This window comes from Hyaena hyaena, unplaced genomic scaffold (genome assembly GCF_003009895.1).
Source record: "Hyaena hyaena isolate Hyena2069 unplaced genomic scaffold, ASM300989v1 scaffold_6, whole genome shotgun sequence".
Classification (NCBI taxonomy): Eukaryota; Metazoa; Chordata; class Mammalia; order Carnivora; family Hyaenidae; genus Hyaena; species Hyaena hyaena.
The window spans coordinates 3868529-3890832 of NW_024080638.1; the positions used below are offsets into that span (position 1 = coordinate 3868529).

Genomic DNA, 22304 nt, shown 5'->3' on the forward strand with positions numbered 1-22304 from the left:
GGGGGGGTTGGAGGTGGGTTTGCAACCACAGTCTAAAATGAGGCTTGCAGGTAATCTGTGGATTTCAATGATCAAGGGACCTGGATTCCATGGACTCAAAGGGGGCCACAGATGAGCTCCAGGGGTGGTGTGAGGACCTTATTATGAAAGTGCTGGAGCATGTGATGCACGGATTTTTTTTTCCTAGGGCCAATACTCATAGGTATCACGGGTCACTCCAAGTCTGCGTGCCTCATCAGGGCCTTGGAACCTACTCCGGTCCTCAATTCCCTACTGACTTGGCTGCTTCTTTTCATGGAGTTCTCTCCCATTCACTTAAATTACCTTTGGAGTTTTCTTTTTATAAGATTCGAGCCCTGGTGGGAGACCTGTTCCCGTCTTTGTTACATCCCAGGTTTTTCAGAGACCCTCTGCTTCCCAGTGATGTGAATTTGCTGGGCAGCCAAGAAATACTGTGGTTTTCTCAATAGTGTACATTTTCTGGGGGAAGCACATTTCCTGAACATTCTGAGACTACTGGCTAACCAGAGGCCAGCAATTGAAACAAGAACTTGGAGATACACCTGAGTTTAATTTCATTTTCATTTTGAAAAGACAGCACTTTTATTTTCTCTTTTCATCAAAACTGTTTCTCTACAACATTTTTCTTTATAAAAACTGCCTCTCAGTGTTGCATTACAGTGTCTAACCAGTAACAGATATACCCAATCTTCTGACTGCCTAGTATATGTGATTTTTTTTCACTTTTGGTTGCTTATGAAATACAAGCTACGATCTTGATAGTTTCTCCAAAAGTTAAACATAGAATTGTCGTATGACCCAGCTGTATTCCAATCTCAGTTATATACCCAAGAGAACGGAAAACATACGTTCATACAGAACTTGTACATGAATGTTGACATTATTCATAAGAGCCAAAAAGGGAAAGCAACTCAAATGTCTATCAACTGATGAATAGATAAACAAAATGTGGTACAGCCATACAATGGTATATTATTCACCAATAAAAAGGAATGAAGTATTGGTACATGCTCCAACATGGATGAACCTTGAGAACATTGTGGTAAGTAAAAGAAGCCAGGCACAAAGGACCACATCTTGTTTGATTGTATTTATATGAGATGTCCAGATTAGGCAAATCCAGAGCCAGAAATCCAGAGACAGAGAGTAAAATTAGTGGTTGCCAAGGAGATAAGGAGGTGGGGGAACTGATCACTGTGGACAGGCAGTTTCTTTTGGTAATGATGGAGATGTTCTGAATTAGTGGTAATGTTTGTACAACATTGGGAACATATCAAAAAACCACCAAACTGTATGTTTTAAAATGGTTTAAATGGTGAACTCCAAGTTTTAAAAAAACTGAGATGGTAAAAGAAAGATAAAGATGCTAGGATATTCCTGTGATATTTTGGGAATACAAAATTTGGGGTGCCTTCAGATGGGATCTTCTGAATGCTTTAGGACCTACTTTCTAAACTCTCCAAACATAAGGATCTTCTGATGCAGTCTACAATCCACAAACTCGGTGAACCGCAGGATTCCTAGGCCCCTTGTAATACTCCTACCCATGCCCACCAGGAGTCTGTGGCCCACAGGTTGGAGCCCTTATTTTGACATGATTATCTCAACAAGCTGGCCCCCACCCCCGGACATAAGGTATGTGTTGTGTGACCGTATGGTGCTGTCATTTTAAGTACATACAAATGGTGAAGCAATTATAGCAATTCATTTTTGTCCCTAGGAATCTACCCAACACGATGTCATCTCCTCAGGTCACCATGCCAAGCACCTGTCATTACATTTAAGTAGGCAAATAACCAGGACAACTGCTGAAACAACGGAATCTTCTTGATTTTACTGGTTAGAGCTGAGCTGCCAAAGGTACTGGGTTTTCATGTACAGTAACAGCCAACTTGTTGCAATCAGACTTCCAGTGATATCGACTTCTGAAGCATCCGTGAACCCAGGGGGATGTGGGGAGAAAAGCAGGAGGCTCAGAGCCTCCTGAAAACAGCGTCCAAAAAAGCCCATGCATCCCTCCTCAGTAGCAAAGCACACCTGACACTTAGGTCATACTTGGTCTCCTCGCTTCCCCAAGAACACTTCCGTTTTTCCCTGGAGGCTTCCATCAGAGAGCAGGAATTGAAGAGCAGAAGACTCAGAAAGCAGGTTAGAGGAGGAGGAGGGTGCTGGATTGGCAAGAGGTTACAACCCTAGAAACAGAGAGCTCCCCCGTCTTGTACAGGAACACATTTGTATCATGTGCACAAGATAAAGAACAAGTAAAGCTGTTTCAAAGTATAGCCAGGGGTCATGCAGTCTGGGAGTAAAAAGTCCCAAACACCACAACTGCCCCAGATGGCTTCACCAATAGAGCAGAAAGCAGTAAAATTCATCAGTGAAAACAGCACAATAATCTGTGAAAGGCAAAGCCAAGCCCTATGTATTTTGATAGCTCCTGATGGCATCACTGCACCACACCAAGGTACAAAAGGGGCTGATTTTTACAATGATGACCATGACTCATCAAGAAAAGGTTAAATACTCTCCAGTATACTCTGTTTCCTAAGGCAGGGAAGTGCATAATGCATTTTAGAAAGATTTCCCTCAAAAAAAATATTAAAATCTTAAAGTTCAGCACTTAAAGGGTTAATCCTCTGTTATCTGAATATTTGCTTACATGCCTCATTTTACAACAATGCTAGTAAGTGAGGCATTACTTTTTTTTTTATAATCATTAGTATCAAATTATTGGCACCATTCAGTTTTAAGGATAGGGACAGGAGAGCAAACTATACAACATAAAAATACAGTTCTGATACAAATACATGAGATCAATTCCACTTAACAAGTGGTCATAAGAAATGGATGGACATTCTACACACAAGGAAATACAGCTAGTAAATCATCACATGGAAAAGTGCTCAGCCTTGCTAGCAATTAATGAAATAAAACCACCTTTCAAGAACAACTATACACATCTATTAAACAAGCAAAAAATAAGTTAAAATGGCAAAACCCAATACTGGCAGAACTACTGGTAAGTAGAAATGCTTATACATTGCTGGTGGCATTATAAATTGTAGACGGATTCAAGCATTCAGAGGGAACAGGGGAATTGAACTAATGACCTTTAAGGTCCTTCCAACCGAGAGACTGGATCTTTCTAGAAAGCAATCTGGCAATATGAAACAAGAGCTATAAAGTACTTCATGCTCTTTGACCTTGTGATCCTCTTTGGAGATATTCCCAAAGGAAGAAGCATCTTTTACAAAGGCATTCATAGCAGCACTATTTATAAGAGTGAAAAATTGGATAGAACTCAAATATCTAATAATGGGGAGAAGTGAGTTAACCATGTTATGTGGATATAGAGACATTTAAATTGGTGAGAGGAGGATCTGTGTTAAAAAGGGAAGATACGCGTTAGGTGGAGAAGTACAACCAAAAAGTATGTACACACTGATCACAGCTATGAAAAAATGTGTGCATATTCATTGAGAGCTTGGGAAACAATTTAGAGGGCTAGTTTGTGGCGAGGGGGTGCCTTTATTCCTGCAAAGTTGTTCAAGTGCATAATAAAAATTTAAAAACACATTTCTTGAAATTATATAAAAAGAGAGCAAAGTGTCATCTAGTCAAGGTTCTATCAACAGGACAAGAATTGATCAACTTTAGAAATAGTTTTCTTCTATGGAACACCCAAATGGATCTTGGTATTGAACTATCTCATCCTTGTAAATGATTTTTAGACAATTTAAGCTATAATTTCCTACTTTGGGTTTAGTGAAAAGTTCTGTTTATCTAAATAATATCGTATCCAACAAACCCACAAGTTAAATTATATTTTGGATTTCGCTGAAAGTGCTTCAGTCCTGGTGATCACAACTTTTTTCTGTTTTCTTTTTCTTTTTTTTTTTTTTTTAGTTCATCGACTCATGTCTGAATAAAAATGAGTGTTAAGGACTTTATAAGAGCTGTATAATTACCAGTGTAAATGAAAAACCAGCAGTAAAGAATTATTCTCTCATTAAAAATGACTCTTTAACAAACAGTCAAAGCTTGGTGCAAGTTTCAATCATACAAAATCATGGTTAGGACTGATAGCAAAGGATTCCATGCCATATTAACCCCCTGTGGTTATTAATATATACACACAGGTCGTACTAAAAAGGAATCCCACTTCCCTATCTTTCTTCTCCTAGGCTTACCAAATCCCGTCCCATCTATACTGAGTAGCAGAAAAGCTCTAATACTCAGAAGACAGAGAATAACTTCTCCAATAAAGTCAAGCCGGAAGTTGGCTTCAACCAGCCACGGAGACCTGGTGAACAGAGCACACATCTGTGTGCTGTGCTGGAGTGAGCACTCAAAGCCCGAAGAAAGAAAACGGACAGAAGGCACCATGCCATCCTCCAGGCAACAAGGGGAGAATTTCACAGTTCGGTCATCAATAGTCTTTTCATCATTTTCTCTCTTTCCAGTTCCTGCCGGAGCGTCTCTGCACTGAAGAAGAGTAGGTGACAAAATCATGAGAGCAATTGCACTAAAAATGACAAAAACAGATTCCACTCTCTCATCTTCTCTCCTGACCTCGGTTCTCGACTTCTGCGCTTTCAGGCTCCTTAAGGACCCCTGATATTTGCCAGTGTTAAAATGACCTGAAATTGTCTGGCTGCCCGCCGGCTTCCGCCACCAGACTGAGAGTTCTTCAGGGCACTGCTTGCCAGCAGACTGACTGTACATGCCATTCATCTCTGAAGCCCCAAAGCCTCGCCCCAGAGCCTAGCTCCAGGACCTGGTACATAGCAGCCTCTCAGTAAAGCTCTTCCAAGTGAATGGGAAGATGTCCAGGGTCCCGTCATTCATTCTGCTCTGGCTACACTGGCCCCTTTACTCTTCCTTAACCATCCTGGGCATGCTCCATTTTAGAAGCCTTAGCATCGGCTACTCCCTGAGATGAGTATACTCTTTCCTCAAATATGTGAAGCCTGCTCCTTCCCCACCTCAGGTCTCTGCTTAAAACTATCTCAATGAGGCCATCCCAGAATGCCCTATTGCCTTTGTTGGTTTCATTTTCCTCCCTAACTTGTCATCTCCCCCCTCTCTCTCTCTCTCTCTCTCTCTCTCTCTCTCACACACACACACACACACACACACACACATGTGTTTAATCTCTGTCTCACCTTCTCGAACACTAATTTTGAACTCATAAAGGGAGGACTTTTATGTTTTGCTCACTATACATCCCTAGGGCCTAGAATACTATCCAGCCTTTGCAGACATTTCAATAAATACTCACTGAATAAATGAATGAAAGAATAAATAAAAGGCTTACAGATGTCAAAAACACAATGGAACTGGAGCCTATGCCTGATCTCCCTGTCACCAGAGTTGCTGCCAGTGACTCACCTGGCTGCCAGAGAAACAGGCTTCCGCGTGGTGTAGATGGTCTGCACGGTGGAGATGGTCTCTGTCAAAGGCCTCAGGGTCACTGCTGGAATCAGCGGGGAAGACTGGCCAGGACAGCACGGTAATTTACTGTCTCTAAAATCTGCCTGTCGAGGAAACAGAAAAGAGGAAATCAATCTCAATTTGGGTTCCGTTTTTATACTGTCAGCTCCTCCCTAAGCCTAACCACACAGTTCCTGATATTTTTAAATAATAGCTAAAACCAATTACCACTTATTTAATGATTTTTATATTGGCCCAGGCATTTTACATATACACTCTCTCGACAACTCTTAAGGTAGAGGTCATATTTCATCACATTAGACACCATCAATTCTAAGAGCCCTCATTTTTGCATATGCCACAGAGGATGAAAAGTATGGCCAAACTTTATCACGCCCACTAATGTAATGAATTTTCTGGTTTCAAGATTTAAAAGGTGAAAAAAAAATGCATATCTTCAAAGTGATTTTATGAACGAGAAAAGTAAGTCCCAGAGAGGTAAAGTAATTTTCCGTAGGTCACACAGTAAGCGTTAAGAACCAGGACTAGCTGACTGCATCACTGGTGTTTTTCACCACTACAGCAGTGCTTCCCAAGGTGTGGTCCCCAGGCTCGCGGCATCAGTATTATCTTGAAACTTGGTAAAACTGCTGCCCTTGAGCCAACTCTTGCCTCATTCTTAAAAGTCCCAGTGTGGTTTCTGACACTGGCTTCCTGCTCCATCTTGGCCCCCAGCTTTTCAGGAAGGCCTTCCCTGGGTGTCTCACAGCACTGCCAAGGCTGGGCAGGAGGCCAGAGGGCCCGGCGCGGGCCAGCTGAGGGGAGTGGAGGTGGAGCTTCCGGCTGAGGAGCTGTGCCCGGTGAGACTGCAGGGCCAGGATGAATGTAGGGGAGGTGGCATTTAACAGCCTGGCCCAGCCCCTGTGTCTCAAGCCCTCTGGTCCTTACAAGGCAGGTGCTGGAAGCGGTTCAGGACCTTAGACATGCATTAGGCTAGGAACCTGTTTTTGCCTCTGCCTGGACTGCCGGACACCTTCTTACTTCTGTTCAAACCTCTGAAAGCTGCACCAGCCACTGCTCCCTCCCTCTCTCTCCACTTGGCTAAAAACACCTCAGGTAGGGACCCTCACCTAACTCACGAGACTGCACTTTTGGCTACCCTTAGGCCACCCCAGCCCACCTCACAGATCCTCCGGGCTGGCCAGAAAGTCTCTGGAAGGAGCCTTAGGGATCACTCAGTTCTAGGAATTACAAGGAGGAGATGGTGAGGGGAAAGAGGAGGTGATCCTAGACTCTCCGCTTCTGCTCCATGCAGCCACTCATTATACAGTGAGTTCTGCAGAAGCTTTCATTTAAAGAAAAGACTTGCGGCTGAAAAGAAGTCTGAAAATCATCAAACTCATTCATTTTGCAGATGAGGAAACTACAGCGTTTAAAGCTTAACAGTACTTTGACATCTTACAGAGCTGAAATAAGCTGCCCCATGATGCAAAGGGTGGTGGGGACCTGAAGCCAGTGGTCATGACGACCTGCTCTCATTAATGACACCCCCTGCCTCTCCAGCCTTGAGAAACCACCACCATACTTGACACCTGCGGAACATTCTGTGGTTGGTAGTGTTGGGCCAGGTCCTTGATCGCTTTTGTATCCTGAAGCGGATACAAGGAGGATATTTGTATTACTATTTCTACTCAAATAAGAGGAGATTGGTGCTGAGTGGCGAAGCAACTTACCTAAGATCACACCATTATCAAGATGTAAATCCAACCCGAAAGAATTGGAAACAGGAACTCAAACAAACCCACGTACACACATGTTCACAGCAGCATTATTAACGATAGCCAAATACCCAGCAGTGAATGAATGGAGCGACAAAGTGGGGTATATACATGGAATGGAATATTACTCCACCATAAAAAGAAGTGAAGTACTGATATACCCTACCATGTGCATGAGCCTCAAAACCATGATGCTCAGTGAAAGAAGCACAAAAGGTCACATATTATTATTATATGATTCCATTTGTGTGAACTATCCACACTAGGGAGACCCATAGAGACAGAAGGCAGATTGGTGATTGCCAGGGGCTGGGGGGAGGGAGGATATGGGAGTGACTGTGTAATGGGAATGAGGTTTCCTGTGGGGGTGATAAAATGTTTCAGAACTAGAAGTCATGGCTCCATGACACTAAATGTACTAAATGTCACTTTAGAATGGTCAGTTTTACTTACACGATGCTCACCTCAATAACCTAAAACAACGAAAAGAGGTGGACCCCAAACCCCACTCCTTCCCAACCTGAGAGAGTTCAGAGGATTAGAAGAAGCGGTCGACATCATTGTCTGGCATTCCACAGAACAGCCTGCCGCATGGGAACATTTTAAAGCACAGATCTGTTTTCTGAATCTACTTACGGTGAACTGTGGCCCTGTAATGAAAGCATCAGGAAACGGGGTCACTGGATCAGCCGGGAATGTTTTTATCTTCAAAAAAGAGAAAGACCAGAGGGTTACTTTTGGATTAGAAAGCAGTTTGGAATCTTTGGCGATGCACTTTTCACGCCAAACTGAAGGGCTCAGGGAGGCAGACGCAGAGCCCACACGGCTCGTATCAGGAAACGCACAGAAGTCCCTGAGGCCTTTGGGCCAGTGGTTGTATCTGTGCCGGTCCACTGCGTTGTTAGGGCCAGGACCCAGCACGGATGAGGGACTGCAGTCCCATGTTTGTAGGGCACCCCACGCTTAGCTTGCCCTAGAACTTCATCCCTGGAGGCTGTGTGGGCCCCCAGGCATGCTGAGCCCTCTGTATGGCCTGATCCATAAAAGGCCATGATCAGGGTATGTAATGAGGCCGGCAAGAGCTGCCTGGTTGCTGGTGGTTTCCCCACAGCTGCGGCCACGGACTAGAAGTTGCTGACAGGCCACACCCTGGGACGCAGTCTGTGACAGCAGACAGGGCACCAGGAGGCTTGCACTAATTAGGCCAGAAAGTATTCCCTGTCTATTCCCTGTGGTGTTTGGACTCCCTGTCAGTTGTGGGCCACAGAGGCAAACCTGGGGGAAACCCCTGGAAGCACGTGAGAATCCTGCCACCGTGGCCTTTGGGAATAAAAGGAGGCACTGTGCTCAGAGCTGCGGCACACAGCTAGTCTGAACATAACATAAAACAGTGCCGCAGAGCGCGGGCACTGGCCTGAGCAGGCGGTGGTGCGGGCCCAAAAAGAGCCTTTGCTTCCATTCCTTTCCCTTTGGTCATTTTGTCTCTGGCCTCCTGAAGGCCTTGGGGAATGTAGAGTGGGCTTATTCATTTACACTGGCCTAGAGGACTCCCAGCAAGCCCAGGGGCCTGATGACTCTGGTATTAGCTCTGCCCGCCGCCCCCAGGGCACAGAAACTGCTCGCATACCTGCCAGCAAATGCACGCTGTGCCACCTGCCACCAGAGGGCTGCAGTTGGGACACTGAAGCCACCACTGAACATGGGCAGTGACTTTTATGTCTCTCCCAGGGGCTGGTTCGTGGACCCTGGGGGAGCTACTTGATGGCCTTGAGTCACTCCGACAGGGGTTAAGGTAGAGATGAGCAAGAGCGCATCAGACCACACTCAGATCTGCTGAGGTTTTCTGAATGAATGGAGTACGTCTCAACCAATCTGCAAATGACAATGTCTCTGCAATGTGCACGGAGATGTCCAGTCCATTCCCGCTCCCCTTCCCTAAACTTTCTCTGGCCTCTTCAAACATCTCAAAAGTCCCAGGATGGGCCGCAAAGTGCCTTAAGACTCAGGGGCCAGAGGGCCCGAGTGGCTCAGTTGGTTAAGCGTCTGACTAGACTTTGGCTCAGGTCATGACCTCTCGGTTTGTGAGTTTGAGCCCTGCGTTGGGGTCTGCACTGCCAGCACAGAGCCTGCTTGGGATTCTCTCTCTCTCTCCCTCTCTGCCTCTCCCCTGCTAGTATTCTCTCTTTCTCTCAAGAATAACTACATAAACATAAAAAAAAAAAAAAAGACCCAGGCACCAACTCAAATTGCCAGTAGCGGCTGCCTGCAACACGGCGTGAGCAGGCAAAGCCCCATGGTCATTCTCCTCCTGGGCCTAACGGTGCCGCCTGCGTTCTGAGACCACTGGCAGAGGGGAAAGGTGCATACAGATAAGACTCTCAGACCATCGTGAAGTAGAAATAGAAGGGAAAAGAGGTCTATTACCGCTATTAAAGAAACATAAACTTTGGCAGCTTCAAAGAATGATTTTATATCTTCTCCAAGAAAAAAAAAATCTATCCCAACAGTTACACTCTGTCACCCGGCTGTGGCAAAGTATATTTCCTCTTCTGAGGTGCTGTCTCTTGGTAGACTCACTTTAGAAAGGGAGCAAAGTCAAAGTCAGGGTATTGAACCCAGCAGGGTCTATCTAGCCTGATGCAAAAGCGTTTTGTGTTCCCTGGAATAGCAACAAACTGGACACAAAGCACAGTCCCGCGGTCAGAATGTGTTAGGTGAATGGTCAGCCACTCCCCCGGATGGAATATATACAGTCATTTACTATGTGGCAACAAGAACAAGGAGAGGCAATCCAGCATTCATTGAAAAGAGAAAACCAGGACATGATATGGATACTACGACTCAACACTGCAAAATTATGAATGAATATGAATAAATACTAGAAGGAAATATGTAAGAATGAAAAAAAAAGAACGAAAAAGAAACTGCTAGGTTGGAATTATGGCTGTTTCCTTTCAGGTTGTCATGTGACACTCATCCTGCTATCTTGGAAAATAGCAGGAAAAGACAAGTTTAAAAAAATAAGTTTTTCTTTTCAATGGAAATGCAGCTAAGATTTTCCTCATGTAGGTTTATCAAAACTTCGCGAAAATGAACTCTTTCTGGCTCTTGAGACCCGGAGACAGAGGGCAGGCCGGCAGCCGTGTGTCCCGATTTGGCCAAACTATGTATCCATCCTGGAGTCGGAGCACCTGTGGGCTGGGCCCTTCCAGAAGTGCTGACACACTCGCACGGGGTGGCCGCCTGGGGGCCCCGGCCCGCCTCACCTCTCCCTGCCAGGGTACCTACCAGCCTCGTTTTGATTGGAGGGTGCATGCAAACTCCAGTGGTCTCTTCCTTCATGGGGGGAGAGAGTGGAGAGTGGGCACAGTGGGGGGCGCTGGCGGGCTCTGCCTGCTCTCGAGGAGGGGAGAGAAGGGGAGGAGGAGGTGGTGAGAGAAGGGGAGGAGGCAGAGGAGAGAAGGGAAGGGAAGGGAAGGGAAGGAGAGAAAGACAGCACAGTGCAAGAAGGATCTGTCAACTCCAGACTGCTCCGGACCAGCCTCGCCCAAGCCTGCTTCTAGCCTCTGGCCAGCTGGCTTCTAGGCCCCCTCCTCCCAATTCTCCCACCTTTTCTCCTCCTCCCTGGCTCTCATCTGTTTTCTCCACTATCCAAGCAGAACAACCCATCAAAAACCCCATTCGCGGGGTTGCCAGGCAGGGGCCATCTCCTGTGCCAACTGCGCGGGTCTGGCAGTAGCTTCCTGAAGCACTGGCCGGGCCAAGCCAGAAAGAGAGCCGCGATGAATTAGCGATGCTGGCCGTGTGAGGAGTGGCCACACACTTGAGCGTGTTGGCCTGCCATGCCTGGTGGCCTCCTGTACTCTGCTAAGTAAGGGCCCACATCATGGTGTGGCCAGCAGGTATCCAACAGAGTGCTTCCAGGAAAGACTTACATCAGCGAGGAGGAACATGGACTTTGGGATTTAATCTGTCATGGCTTTTTGTTATCTATGTCCAGAAAACATAATGGCTCTGACCACCCTCCCCTCCCCCACCCCTCCACCGCTCCCATCCCCATGGCCCAGGCCATGACATCTCATATCACCACTGAGGCACCTTGTTGCTGTAGCTGGAAGATATCAGGCATTGTGAGACAAGCCACATCGCTTGGGGTACTGGGTTCCCCAGCCCAGATCTAAGTAGTGCCATGCACCAGCAGAGGTCCAACAGCTTGTACCGGTGAGGATGAGGATGGTGAAGAGAGAATGCTCTGATGCTAGGAGAGGGGGCCGCTGATAGGGTTAGTGTGTGTTGCAAGGAGGGACCATTCACTCCAGAGCATAAATACATGCACCCTTTAGTTCAAAAGAGCTTCCTTAGTTGGTAACATTCTGCCATAACCAACGAAGTATAGTCTCTGGGTAGGTTTCATTGAAACACGGTCAAGAAAATTGCAGGCATCTTTTCTGTCTCCAAATTGATCTGATTCTGACCTCTTTACAATTGTGCTGGGCGAGTCCCAGAGGGCTTTTACAACCGTTACTTCGCCAACAGTTTACTGTTCAGATTTGGAGATGCAGAAAAAGTGCATCTGTAAAGTCTGAATCTGTGGTTCTAGACCCTCTTGTTGATTGTTTGTGCATCCATTCTTCAGAAGCAAGTGAGTCCATATTAGCCATTTGCAGTCAAGTTTCATCAGCCGGCTGAGAATCCCTCCGCTGCTCTCTCCTGTGCTCAGTATGAACCCTCCCCTCCACAAGATGGCCTTTGAGACTTGAGTGGGGTGGGCTCCAGCCTCGGTACTCAACACTGCCCCAGCCAGAACCCACTACCAGGGACCCCAGGCCACGGGGCCTTTACCTCCGTAGATAAGCAGGCACTCAGGTGTGCTTTTTGAAGAAAATAAAAGCTGGAGTAAATGATCAACAAACACAGACATGCTGCCAAGTGCCAAAATCTGTACCGGCCACTTGTGTCTTAGCTGAAGATTATGATGAATGACTGAAGGCTTTGCCTAGCATTGGGCTTTTATAGTAAAGATATGCTGATCCATCCCCCAAACGTTTCTGACCTTTCTAAGTAAGCAGCTGTTAGTAAATGAACAGGAAATAGGAGAACACGTGAAATAGGATACTATTTTGAAATAATATTTTATTTTATTTTATTTTATTTTATTTTATTTTATTTTATTTTATTTTATTTTATTTTATTTTATTTTATTTTATTTTTTCCTACCGGCATTTCCTCTCCTCCTTGGGTTTTTTCCACATTCAAGCAGCTAGGTTCTTCTAAGCTACTTGGCTTTTGAATTTTAAAATCTGACTCTTTGGGGAACAGAAAGATTTTTGGCATAGACAAACGAACACTGAAAATGTGTAAGGCTTCTTCAACATCCAGATAAGAAGAGAGGTTGCCAGTTTGAGGACTGGAGAGAAAAGTCAGAGGCAAAGTGGGGAGCGGTTGACATTGGGAAGTCTGACCTGAGGGGCCTGTACTCCACAGGTGGAGGCCAGGGAACAGGGGTTAAAGAGCAGAGAGGGACCGGTGTCCCTCTGCCTAGGTATAGCTAGGGCAGAATGATTGGGGGGGTATTGTCTAATAAGTAGAGATTCTCATGCCAAGCAGGACAGTGACTCCCACCCACCCAAAAGGGGCATGAAGGAAGCAGGGAGTGCCTCAGATGTATCAGCAAACAGATGACATCACTAACTAAGTAGACTTCCGTCCAGCTCCCTGTGCCCTGGAGAAGACGGATGAATCCCGAGGAAGATGGAAGAGGTACCCTGACCTGACCTCAGATCAAGCTTCAGGCCTCCTGATAGAATGAGGCTCAAAACAGAAATGAGGTTACTCAGATGGATGAAAACCCAGTCCTTCTGACACCCAACACAAGGCACTTCCCTCCCCCCGGGCTACAGAACCTTCCTTTGGCCAGGCCAGTCTCCTCCCTGGCACATGAACCCTTGACTAATACTCTCTGCCCAGAACAGACCTAGGTTGTGACTGCCTCTGCTTTGCAGCTGGGTGAGTGGTTTATGAAGTATGGGGATGGGGGAGGGATAAGCCCTAAAGGGAAAGCATCAGGAACACAGAAGACACAGGTGTTCATGGTGTGTGTCACCAAAGGAGAGAAGTTAGCATGCTAGACGCGGGGGGGGGGGGGGGGGCACGATTGATGTGTAAACGCCCCCTCCATCCACTCTAACACCAGCACCCTGTGCACGTGCCCACACTCACCTCCCAAAGGAGGACACCAAATGGACAGTGGGTGCTGCCTTTACTCGCTTGCCTTCTTCCCTCCCCGACCCCTCGCGCCCCACCTCTTCCATCCCAGGCAGAAACCCCACCCAGGCAGAAACTTCCATCCCAGGCAGAAAGCGACTGCCAGATCTGGGATGCAGATTCCGGCAATGGGCAGACAACAGCTGCACAGGGCTGATACTGCTAAACTGAACTGCATAAGAAAAGAGTTGGGCACTGGAGCAGAAAAGATACGGGAAAAGGAGGAAAGAACATTGCAAAGAGTGATGCTGGAAAGTTTTTTTTTTTTTGGAGAGTTTGGGATGAAAATCCTTGGAGTCGGACAGAGTGCAAGAGAATTAAGAAGGAAGCAAGATGCGATTTGAGAAGTGTTACCAGGGAGGTGATAATTTAATCTTGATTTTTGAGAGATGCCAGTTAAAGACTGAAACTTGTTATTATTCTCAGCTGTTTGGACTATGCTTCTTTGAAAATCACTCTACGCAGAGACTCCATCATCAGGGTTGGAGTCATAAGGGTTAAACTAGCACTGATACTATCTTGGTAGAACCAAGCTGGATGAAGGCGAGAGAATCTGGTCCCAGCTCGCTCGCTCACGCTCGCGCGCTCTCTCTCTCTCTCTCTCTCTTGCTCGCTCGTGCGTGGGTACGTTCTTCTAGCTCTGGCCCAAGGAACCAGGGTAGTAATGTAGCTTTCGGAGTCTCGTCTGGCCCCAGACCCTAAATCCAGTCTCTTCTCCGCTGTCTTCTGGGGCAGAGACACCTCCACCAGGACACAGGGGACTTCTGCTTATATTTCTATGATGCGGGGAGGGGCACATAGAGGGGAACGGTCCACACAGGAGAAGCAGGCTGCCAGTGCCCCTTCCTCTCTAGGACCCTGCAGCACTGCTGGAGACAGGACTCTGGAGCGAAGTAAAGTCAAAGCCAGTAATGCCAAGGAAAGCCCCACATGGAGTGGGCTCCTAATGCCAAAATACCAGCCCTCCAGCATCCCTTCTGTGTGGATGTGCCTTGTGGACACACACTCGCACCTCAAACCCACACAAGCAAGACAAAGGAGGCTTCATCCTGAGAACAGATATTCACTGCAAACTTTAGCTGTGAAGTGGGCAAGCCATGTCTCGGTGCAGTAAAAGGACCTTGGCTGCCCTGTGCCTGGGCAGTGCAGCGCCCCCAGACCCAGTTTCGGAGCTCAGAGCAGCCCAGAGATGCAAGCAATGTATCCTCAGAGAAGGAATGAACTCCCTGTTGCCAGAGAGGTACAAGCAGAGGTAGGATACTCACTTGGTGGGCATTAGCACCTCAGATCAGAGGACCTCTGGGTCCCTGGCAGATGCTGCTTCCTTTCTAATCTCAGACCACTATGTTCAAAGAAAGGATAAAGATGAGGCCATTAGATCTACCAGCTGGATCTGCAACACAATGGTTTTTAAGAGAATCCCATCAGTCCTGCCAAAGCCATGATATATATTTTTGTAAACTACCTCAACTTCTTAGATATGCCGGAACCTTTAATAAATACTCAGTATTTTGCTTATACTATACCCTCTGCATAGAATGCTTTGGCCCATTACTTCCATCTGGCAAACTCCTACTCATACTTAAAAACCCTAGCACTATGAAGCCTTCTTTTTCTCAGTGGCCCCAGAGGTAGGCACTGGGTTTCACAGCAGTAGCAGTTTCTATAGACTCTCTCTTGGCACTCATTGCAGCATGCTTCAGCAGTCTGAAAGTTGCTCAAGAGGCTAACTCAGAGAGAGATCTTCCTCCACTGTCCTCTATTCCTGCCTGGCATAGAATAGAGGCTCTAGGAACTCAGCTTTCTCCCCCTTCTGCCTTAATAGGCCCTCAGGTTGTGCGCCAGGGGTTCTTGGGTCCTTTAGGGCTTTGCTGCCCTTCAGCTAGACTGTGTCCTCAGACTGCTGCCCTGGCTTCCATCCTCCACACGTGGCCTCCCTAGAGCATAAGGCCTCTGAGATACTCAGTTGGGAGACTGAGGCAGCACGGGGCCCAGGCTGCCTAACTTGCTATCCCTTCCTCCACACCACTTCCTCTGCTGTCTCAGTCTGAGGAGCGCTCTAAACACAGCTCTTCTCCAAAGTCGCAAGTTCCTGAAATCCAGATGCCAGACTTAGCCCAATGTGACAATGCAAAGGGCACCAGAGAAGGAGCTGGCTCAAGCTTGGTGCCTGTGTGATCACCCTACTCTGGGACTCAACTTCCCCATCTGTGCGAAGGGGATGAAGAGGTGAGGAGGGAAGGCCCTGCTTCTGGGGGACCCTATTTTGACAACTCGTCTAAGGAGAAAGCCATTAGCAACTCAGCTGCATTCTCTCCCACCTGGGAAGGAAGGGACTCTGAAGGCTCCCAGAGCAGGGTGTCTCGCCCACTGTCGGTTCTCAGCTGTTTATCCAAACGTGCTAACTCGAAGCTCTCAGACGGTACCAACTCTCCAGATGACAGGGACAACTAGATACCTCACAAACAAGCTAACTGTGCCAGCTGAGGCAGAGACGGTGATCACTCTTAAAACCTAGGCAGCATTTTGCCTCATTTGTCTCCTCTTGAAAGCCTTCCAGAAAGTACTCCTATCCACCACATTCTCCTCCAGTGAGCCGGTCCCCAACGGCTCCCACTTCTGGCTTCTCCCCCTGGAGTGTTGTGTGTGGCTCTCCTGTCCATCCTGGCCCTTGATGGACCCGACTCCCCTCCAGCCTCTAGCTGCCCTGTCCACTCCCAGAGCCGCACACAAGCCAGGTGTGCAGTGAACTCTCAGGAGGTAGTTTTTGACTTGATTCACATTTTGACTCACATTCCACACATGTAGACCATGATTCATGCTCAAGTACACTTGAGTATCAGGCTGAGCCCACCCAAAGGTACCTCCATGTTTGCCTGTGGCATCTAATACTATGAATACTATCTCACACACATTTACGGTGCTGTTAGGGTCGTCAAGGGCTCTCTGTCTCATGTGATCATGAGAGCACTCTTAGGCAGACACGACAAAACAATGGCATTCCTTATCCCGTGACGAGGCTCCTGAGGAGGGGAATAGAGACTGGAGCCAGATCTGGCCTGCATGACTCCTAGTCCAGTGCTCTCTCCCCTGAAAGGGCTTCTCCCATGAGGACCACCATCCCTCAGGGGAGACCTGTCTGCAGACGATGGAGGATGGCAGCGAGGCTCGAGGGGCCTGGAAAGCTAGGGTGAGGCCTTGAGCCAGTGCTTCAGACCAGAGCACGGTGTTGGAAGCGGCAGCAAAAGATGCCCCAGGGGGGGGGGGGGGGGCAGGCGGGGAGCAGCCCAGGAAAAGCCAAGAAGCCAAGACCGAAGCACTGAGGAGCCCTACACCTATGGGAGCGGCACACAGGTGGGGCGGGACCCCTGCAGCGGCCCTCCGGGGAGGTGGAGGGAACTATGTGCCCGAACCCTGAACGAGGGCTGATCCCCGAGGCTCCAGGCTGTGAGCAGGACAAAAGGAAGAGCCTTCTCAGCGGCAATGCCCACCTCCATCTATCGGCCCCACTGTCAAGATGCTTCTAAGGTCTGGGGCTTTTCTGGTTTTAGCAAATTGGGAGGTTTACCAGAGGAGTAGCTTCTGTGAAGTCCATCAGGAGATCGCCTGGCTCCAAGGTAAAGGCACCTCCTCGGTCAGAGGGACTCTAGGAAGACGCACAAAACCACTGCTGGTTAGTGATGGCTCTGGGCCAACAGGGGAATTTTACCAGAAAATAGTTTTCTCTCTTTCTCTTTCCTCTCCCTCCCTCCTATCACGGAGCCCATGACCCTGCCAATCCCTCATACTGTTCCCTTGCCCAGCAGTGTGCAAATGATAGAGACCAAACTCCAAATGTTTTCTGAAACCTTAATGGGTAGAAGTAGTGTGTAGGCTAAGGAACTGCCCTCTTTTAAAAGGTGCCAAAAGCTTCTCTTTAAGTGCTTTCAGTGCTCTTTGACGGGTCTTTTGGAGGGGGAGATGCTTCAAACAGCCCTTCGAATATAGAGAGAGTAAAGACCATATCCTGGATCAAGAGGGTCAAGCCCTCAAGCAACTAAACTCTGTGCACAGGGGGTACATGTCTGGCTCAGTTGGTAGAGCACGGGACTCCTGATCTCAGGGTCTCAGGGTTATGAGCTCAAGCCCCAAAGTGGGGCCCCTGGGTGGCTCAGTCCATTGGGCATCCCACTTCTGCTCAGGTGATGATCTCACGGTTCATGGGTTTGAGCCCCGCCTTGGGTTCTGTGCTGACAGCTCAGAGCCTGGAGCCTACTTTGGATTCTGTGTCTCCCTCTCTCTCTGCCTCTCCCCCACTCAATCTCTCTCTCTCTCAAAAAAGAATAAACATTAAAAAAATAAAATAAATTTTAAAACCTCTCATTTGCATGATACTGAGGAAGATCTGTATGGTGGGAGGGAGACAGTCTCTGTAAACCATGTTCAGTTTTTGGGAAAAATTTTTTTCCCTCCTGTCCTGGGTCTCAGCAGCATGGGAGGCCTGAAGGCCCTTTGTGGGGAAAAAAATAAGCCCCGTCAACTTGACACAAGCCGGGCCCTAAGGAGAGAGATGGCCAGGAGAGGGAGCCCTGTGGCCTCTGGTATGCTGCCACTGACATCCCCACTGAATTCTCCTTTGTTTCATAAATATTTTCACTTGGTTTTAACCATGGTGAAGAATCTGTGATAGGAACCTGTGTCTACGCTTGGGGGACAAAGCAGTACCAGGGACTCTGCACAAGACAGGGGAGCCCAACCTGGGACACCAGGAACTGATCTGCAGGAAAGCAGGGAGCCAGTCACTGGCTGAGGGGTCCCCAGCCTGAGCAGGCTCTCCTACTGAGGACCACGAAGGTATCCCAAAGACCCTAGGAAGGGAGCTGGGAAATGACTGGCCATGGTCAAGGAGGATGTGGCCTGGCCCATTGTTACTTAGAAGCTATTAGGAATCGTGACCTGTTTGCCCAGATGTCACCTCCACTGGACCAGACACTGGCCCATAAGCTGGGCAGGGAAGCAGATCTTATTCTCATTTTTAGGAGGAGGAAACTGAGGCTTGGAGAAACAAGGGCTGTGGAGTGACAGCTCATTTCAAGCAGCCAGAAGGTGTGTGAATGGAGCAGCTAGGAGCACAGTCTGGGGTCTGGTCTTGCCTTCAGTGCCCCCATCCCGTATACCACCATTCCTCAGTGGGCTCCATAGACCAAGCAGACTTTGACTCGGCATCTACTTGTAGAGCGATAGGCTTGGATGTATTTGGACCACTTGCTGTAGAATGACCGCAGCCAAGGGTCATTCAGAGCAAACCAAGAGAAATGTCTTGAGCAGCCTATTCATATTGCTGGAAACTTCCCAAAATTTCAAACTGATGAATAAAATTATATTTCCCATTTTTAAACTATTTGTAAGGGCCATCTGATACAAGGAATGAGATGGGGATGCTTCTATGTTTTCATTCCTCCAGATTTTCCATTGGGGGGGGGGACATTTCTTATTTTCTATCTTTACAGTGCAGCGTGAATTATATAGAGATGATATTCTAAAATCAAAATTGCCCTCAAAAGCCTCTCCCATTTCTCTTAAAGTACAAGTTGCAAGGTCTTTATTATACCATTTGTGTCTCATAAACTGTTAGGTCATCTTTTGGGGACAGTTCTATAAAAACCCTGCCCTGGTGGTTGTTACCCTTGTTTTATGAGCACACAATTGATTGAGCCAAGTTTAAATGCACATGGGATGCCCTGCACTAAATTTATACTGAATTCCTAGCAGATGCAGCTACTCCTCGCGACTTTCCCCCATACCTTGGCCCCTGGGGACAGCTGGCCCTTGCCTTCTGAATCCTGAGGCGAGCTGAGTTTGTGGCCCTTGGGGGACACCAGCGGCGTTGAGACTTGAGTGGTGGCCGTGGTGGTGCTTATGGTTGCGGCTGTGGACGTTCCTACTGCCTCGGCCAGGTCGGGAGGGAGGTCATCTTCATCACTGCGGTTACTAAAAGCACATGAAGCTCTGCTCATTACAACAATAAACAGGCTGTGGGGGGTGGAGGGAGGGCCGGGAGGGGGTGGGAGAGCTCCCCACACACGTCTGCCAGATGTCCAGCTCACGGGATCCAATATGGTGACATTTCCGCTGAAGCCAATTTGGGCTGGATTTTCTGTCAGTTTTTCAAGAGATTAGAATTTTTTTCCTTTATTATGGAAAGATACACATAATATTTATCACTTTATTCAGTGACATTCAATACGTTCACAATGTTGTGTATCCATCACCACTGTCTGCATCCAAAACTTCTTCATCACCCCGACAACAACTCTGCCTCCACTGAACAAAACCCCCTATGCCCTCTCCCTGCAGCCCCGGCTAACAGCTGTTCTGCTTTCTGGCTGGATGAATTTGACTATTCTAGTTCCTCTAGTTCCTCATAGAAGTGGAATCATGCAATATATGTCCTTCGGTTTCTGATTTATTTCACTTACCATAATGTTTTCAAGGTCTTTCCATTCACCTGTTGATGTACTAATATCTGTTTGAGACCCTGCTTTCAATTCTTTTGGATTGGAATTCCACTTGAGGTCATACTGCTGGGTCATATGGTAGTCCTATGCTTAATTTTTTAAGGAGCCACCAAACCAAGGGAGTGGCTTCCCTTAGGAGGGTAACTACAAGCCATTTAAGAACCCGCTGCCATGGGGCACCTGGGTGGCTCAGTCAGTTAAGCATCTGACTTCGGTTCAGGTCATGATCTCTCGGCTTGTAGGTTCGAGCCCCGTGTTGGCCTCTGTGCTGACAGCTCAGAGCCTGGAGCCTGCTTCAGATTCCATGTCTCCCTCTCTCTCTGCTCCTCCCCTGCTCATGCTTGCTCTATTTCTCCCCAAAATAAATAAACATTAAAAATAAATACATACATACATAGAATGTTTAGAAAGGAACCCTCTTCCATGAGTGAAAAGGATAATGGCCCCTTATGTGGCCTAACAGCAACCATTCCTTTGGGGTGATAAACTAGTTACAGGGGAAGAGCTGGGTACATTTGTCTGGGGACCTAGCAGCTCTAGTCTTAAAAGCTCTCTGATGGAATGGGATGATCCAGGCAGAAAAGTACACTAGACAGGAAATCACCATGAGGGAGGACAAGTCTGAGCTGCCATTCAGGGGTTGTCTCCAGGGTGCAGATTTGTGGGGAAGGCTGGACCTAACACAAGGTATGTCAAGGCAGCCAGCCCTTTTAATCTGATCCTCCATTCTCGGTATAGACAGTATCTTCTCAAACTTCTAGAAATTAAGGCAAGTCCTCTCTCCCCAGCGCCAACCAGGTTGCTGCCTGTGCAGAAAAGGGCTAATTCTGCAGGCCTGGGTGCTCCAACTCTGCGTATTCCAAAGGAACTGCTGGCATCTGGGAGCTTCTGGGAGAACCTCTGGGCCCTTGGAATATCCTGCCTGATAAGGGTGTCATAGCTTACCTGAAAACTTGGGCCATGCCACATCGTCTATGCTATCAATGTGACTTACAGTGAGTACCTGTTTTTGTACGCCTGGAGTGTGAGGTCAACTATACCAGTTTGACCTTGGGATGTGGGGCTTTTTGGAGACTGGGTACTTACTCCCTGCCTATATGACTGACCCCCAATAATAATCCTGGGTGCCAAGGTGCAAGTGAGTTTCCCTGCATGGCACTACTTCACATATGTTGTCACATGTTGTTGCTGGAAGAATTTAAACACTGACCAAGTGACTCCTCTTAGACTAGTGGAAGCTCATGCCCCATCTTCTTAGACTCCATTCCATGTGCCTTTTCCACTGCTGACTTTAATCTGTATCCTTCCACTGGAATTAGCCGGAACCATGAGGATAACGGCTTATTTGAGTTCTGCGAGTCCTTCTAGTGAATCACCAAACTTGAGGGTGGTCTTGGGGACCCTGAAGCAAGAATTTCTAGAGCTACCCTGGCACAGAGGTTATGTTTTAGAAATGATGGCTGGGCAAGAGTGTAGCTAAAAGACCCATGGCCAGTGGGCACCAGTGTGGTCTGAGCAGGGTCCCTGACGGGGGTCTCACCATGGCAATGACCTCCTGGGAAATATGGTCATGGTACACAATTGAGGTGTGGATGGGATTCACTGAGGCGGATATTCTGGGGGGTTTCAGATCATTCTGTGTATGGAGAAGCCTCAAAAGGAGGATTTAGAGCTTACTATTAACAAGGGCACAGATGGGGTTGGAACAAGTAAGTGGGAACATTAATAAGATGCCACATATTTGGATCTATGCTGATGAAGTAAGTCAGAGCAGTAACACACGCATTATTAGCCCATTTCATTTTCACAACAGTCCTGCATTATGGTCTCCACTCTTCAGAGAAGTAGGTGATATTCAGTGGCTGACTGGAACGTGACTTGCTGAAGGTCACATAGCTAGTTAAGTGGAAGAGAGGGGTTAAAATTCTTTTCTGCCATTTAAAAAAAAAATCCCAAAAAACAAAGCTCATCTTTCACAATAGGAAGTCAACCAACACTGCCTAAAATTGAAAAAGACTCCAAATTCTTCATCGTTTTTATACCCTTTGTCTTAACTTAGATCTTGTGGCAAAGAGGTATCTGCCTAACTCCGTCACATCTTTCAATTCAACCCCTGTTTCTGAGGTAAATTCATGTTAAATTCATGAAATATCATTTAATCAGTACACTTTTATGTGTAGTTGGATTCTTCGAAATGATTTCTTCCCACTTTAACAACATGTGGGAAATGTCTACGATAACAGTCATCAAATGTGAACATCAGTCATTTTTGGTGGCAAGATGCTAGGGGATTGGTTACCTTTTCCCTTTA

The 22304-nt window shown here is 47.3% G+C and overlaps 1 protein-coding gene across 2 annotated transcripts in view; it reads right to left on the bottom strand.

The window, feature by feature from the left end:
• Positions 1-1830: 1830 nt before the first annotated feature.
• Positions 1831-22304, bottom strand: part of EPB41L4B (erythrocyte membrane protein band 4.1 like 4B) — a 132188-nt gene continuing 111714 nt past the window's right edge. Inside the window, exons 21-26 of one of the 2 annotated variants that reach the window (XM_039239940.1) lie at positions 19280-19457; positions 17065-17142; positions 10521-10625; positions 7869-7937; positions 5413-5558; positions 1831-4506 (exon numbers count right to left, since the gene is read on the bottom strand). In XM_039239940.1, the coding sequence (XP_039095871.1) occupies positions 4437-4506; positions 5413-5558; positions 7869-7937; positions 10521-10625; positions 17065-17142; positions 19280-19457 (646 nt within the window). In that variant the 3' untranslated portion in view covers positions 1831-4436. Of the gene's footprint in view, positions 4507-5412; positions 5559-7868; positions 7938-10520; positions 10626-17064; positions 17143-19279; positions 19467-22304 lie in introns of both variants that reach the window. The other variant, XM_039239948.1, reaches the window with a different exon arrangement.